General features: G+C 37.4%; 1 protein-coding gene across 1 annotated transcript; it reads right to left on the bottom strand.

Annotated features, from left to right (window-relative positions):
* Positions 1-288: 288 nt before the first annotated feature.
* On the bottom strand, positions 289-1938 carry LOC132042210 (uncharacterized). The gene is made up of 4 exons (XM_059432818.1): positions 1926-1938; positions 1648-1723; positions 808-1378; positions 289-732 (listed from the first exon to the last, which is right to left on the bottom strand). Exons 1-4 carry the CDS (start codon positions 1936-1938, stop codon positions 289-291), a joined length of 1104 nt encoding a protein of 367 aa, XP_059288801.1.
* Positions 1939-3669: the final 1731 nt, after the last annotated feature.

Here is a 3669-nt window from a genome sequence, read left to right as displayed (position 1 = left end):
ATCTGCGTAATCTTTATAATTCTCTTCAATGACTCTCCTTCTACGGATGCAAATATTATAGTATCATCTCGCATAAGCCGATGATTGATATTTTGACTCCGTTTAGGCATGCCATAGCCCACATACTCAAGACCTGTCAAATTAAAATTTAGCGCTTGATAACACCTCCTGATAGGATGAATAGTGCGGTGAAAGTGGATCACCTTGTTTGACACCTCTAGTTGAGCGAAAAATCCTTTGGCCTCGACCATTGAAAAGGATGGAATACCAGTTATTTGCAATCAGCATTCAAATCATGTCAATGATTTGACTAGCAAATCCCATTCTGCTGAGTAACTTTATCAAATATGACCAAGATACTCTATCATAGGCCTTTACCATGTCCAATTTGATCACTACATTTGATGGTTTGCCCCTTTTTCTGATGTCTGTCACAATTTCTTGTGCCAAGAGCACATTCTCAATAATGCTTCTCCCTTGTACAAAGCCTGCTTGATTAATAGATATCAACTCTGGTAGCACAGCTTCCAATCTATCATGAACCACTCTTGACATCACCTTGTTGGTAAAATTACTTAAACTTATAAGTCTTAAGTCTGAGTAACTTTGAACCAACTCCTTCTTTGTTAGTAGAACAAGATTTGTATGAGTAACTGCCTTAGGAAGAGTGTGACCCTGAAAGAAAGCCACCACCATCTTGTATACATCCAAGCTAATAATATCCCAACAAGTCTGATGGAAAATTCCAGGAAAACCATCAGGTCCACTAGCCCTTGATCAACTAAGGTTGAAAATAGTTTTTTTGACTTCATCAACACTAGGCATTTGACACAGTAGATCATTTCTATTTTGATTAATCAAAACAGGAATATGTGACAATAAATTTTCTCCTCTAATTGAATCTTCTTGTGAAAATTGTTGTGTATAAAAGTGCACAGCCTCAGCTGCCATTTGGTCCTCATCCCCAATCCATGAACCATCTGAATTTTGAATTCTTTTGATCTGCAGTTTCTTCCTTCTTCCCTTTACTAGATTATGGAAGAATCTAGTATTTTTGTCACCATCAACAAACCAATCCAGGCTTGATTTTTGTCTCCAGTACGCTTCTTCATAATGCAAGTATCTTTTAGTCTCAGCCTGAGCTTTCTGCAGAACCATTCTATTTACTTGGCTTGGATTTTCTTCAAACAACTCTTTCTTTAATCTCACTATTTCCTCCCTTATGATCAGCTGCTTGAAGATGTCACCAAACACTTCCCTGCTCCATTTGGATAACACCCCTTTCAACTTTTTCATCTTCCATTTGAAGTTTATAAAAGGGTCCTCATGCTCCCAAGTGGACCAATTTCCGCTAATCAGATCCAGAAAGATGCATGTTCTGTCCAAAATGATAGAAATTTAAATGGTCTAAAATGATTCTGATGGTTGTCACCATAAGTACACAAAAGTGGAGCATGATCTGATCCAGTTCTTGCAAGATGTTCCACTTCAATATTTCCAAAATTGTCAAGAAGAGGAGAATTCACCAACATCCTATCCAGTCGCTCAAAAATACATTCTTCATCTACTCTTCCATTCCACTAAGTGAAGGGACTTCCCCTAAACTTTACCTTTTCAAGTTCACAGGAATTTATGCAAAAAGCAAACTCTTCTACATCCTGAGGTTGAATAGGATTACCCCCTATCTTTACTTCATCATTCAAAACCACATTGAAGTCTCCTCCTATCAACCAAGAACAAGTCAAGGTATTGGAAAGATGATAAATATCCTCCCACAACTCTAGCCTTTCGTATGCATTACATTTAGCATATACTAAAGTAGTAATAAGATGTCTTTGATTCAAATCTTGTAAAAATAGCTTTAAAGTAATGTAACAGGGGAATCCATCAGAACTTCCACTTCTATGTTATCAGCCACAAAGTACCAGATTTTACCATTACAGTTGGCATTAGCTAAGCACATTCCCAACCTTTTCCTATAATGGTTTATTGTCCTGACATGTTGAAATGGTTCCATGAGAGCAATCAAAAAGAATTTGTGTTGTCTATTTAACATTTGTAACCTATGAAAGGCTTTGTTTGTCTTCACTGATCTAATGTTTCAAATGAATGATTTTAACATCATTTAACATTAGATTTAGCAGCATTCCTCTTTGGTACCACCCTGAGTGGAATTTGCTTGTCAATAGCATTCTTCTTTCCTTTCTTCTGACCTTATTGTTAGACTTGCTATTAGGAGATCTATCAGCCTGTTTAAAAATATTTTCCTTATTCTACTTAATATTCTCCTCCTTGTCTTCTTTATGAAGATCTCTGACATCATCCTCTACTTCCATTACATCAATATTATAAGAGATCAGGTCATGTAACCCTTTGATTGGGGAAGGCTTTCTACAAAGTGTCGCCTGTTGGCTCTCAGTATATGAAATCACCAGTGCCTTTTCTGAAGAAGGAGGATCTGGTGGATCAGCATCTTGCTTCAAATCCATCTGCTCCTCCATCTTGTCACTCGTGGAAACTACAGCAATTGCCTCTATTAATTGCACATTTTCCTGCATTTTTCCTTCTCTTTGCAAAGGATCATGAATTATCACTGAGGGAGAACCCTCTGTAGCCTCTTTTACTCCATCTAATCCTTTATCATCAACAACCACATGTTCATCATGATCAGGATGAACATCTTGTTTTTGAACCTGCTCTTTGCCTGGAACCTATACTTGCCTCAAACTTGTTCCCTTTTTTGTTGTATTGGTGCCACCTGGATTTCCTTCAGATGTTTCTTCCACACTGTCCTCTTTCCTATGATCTCCATCAGTATTACCTTGCTCTCCATCTTCCTGTTGCCTTTCTCCTGTATTCATTTCCTTTTCCTCCACCTTATCAGCCCGTGAACTATGAAGTTCTTCCTCTTGATCTGTCACCTTTTGAGTAGTTGTTTGTTGCATTATTCCTTGCTCATTATTAATGCCTGGCATAACTTCCTGTATTCTTTGCTGACCTTGTGTGGAACATTGAATAATGTCATCCACATTTGTTTGTTCTATGTCTGCATTATTCAGCCTAGTCTCCAAATGATTACTTTGACCATCCTTGTTTCCATTTGCATTTGAATTCTCCCCCTCAGCTTTGGATGTACTTGTACTTGGTATCTCACCTTCTTCCACAGTATTTAAAACATCAAATTTGTTTTGCACCACCATTTGTACTTCTAAATCAGCATTATTCTTTGCATCAGCATTCTCAACCTTGCTTTCATCCACCTTATCAGAAGTGTTAGTTTTTGGAACAAATTTCATCATATGGTAATTTCTACCATGATACCATCTGCGTGCCTCATGCTTTCCTTTATCCTAGATAATTTGTTCCTCTTGATTTCCTGTATTCTTTTTCCCTTTATTTGAACTTATAACATCAACTTCTGATGTTTTCTTCAATTCAGGATGAAGGATTCTACACTCGTCTCTAGAGTGGCCTTGAATCTTACATTCAGTACAATATTTTGGTAAGAAATCATATTGAATTTTGACTTTCATCTTCCGATATCCTTTGTATCCTCATCCTCTATTTCCAACATCAGAAAGTTAGGTAACTCAGCAAGAAGATCCACTTGGACCTTGACTCTAGCACAACTAGGTCGAGTCTTGTTTATGGTTGCCATGTCCAACTGCA

Source organism: Lycium ferocissimum, unplaced genomic scaffold, assembly GCF_029784015.1.
Source record: "Lycium ferocissimum isolate CSIRO_LF1 unplaced genomic scaffold, AGI_CSIRO_Lferr_CH_V1 ctg1407, whole genome shotgun sequence".
Lineage (NCBI taxonomy): Eukaryota > Viridiplantae > Streptophyta > Magnoliopsida > Solanales > Solanaceae > Lycium > Lycium ferocissimum.
This window is presented reverse-complemented; position numbering and strand designations above follow the sequence as displayed.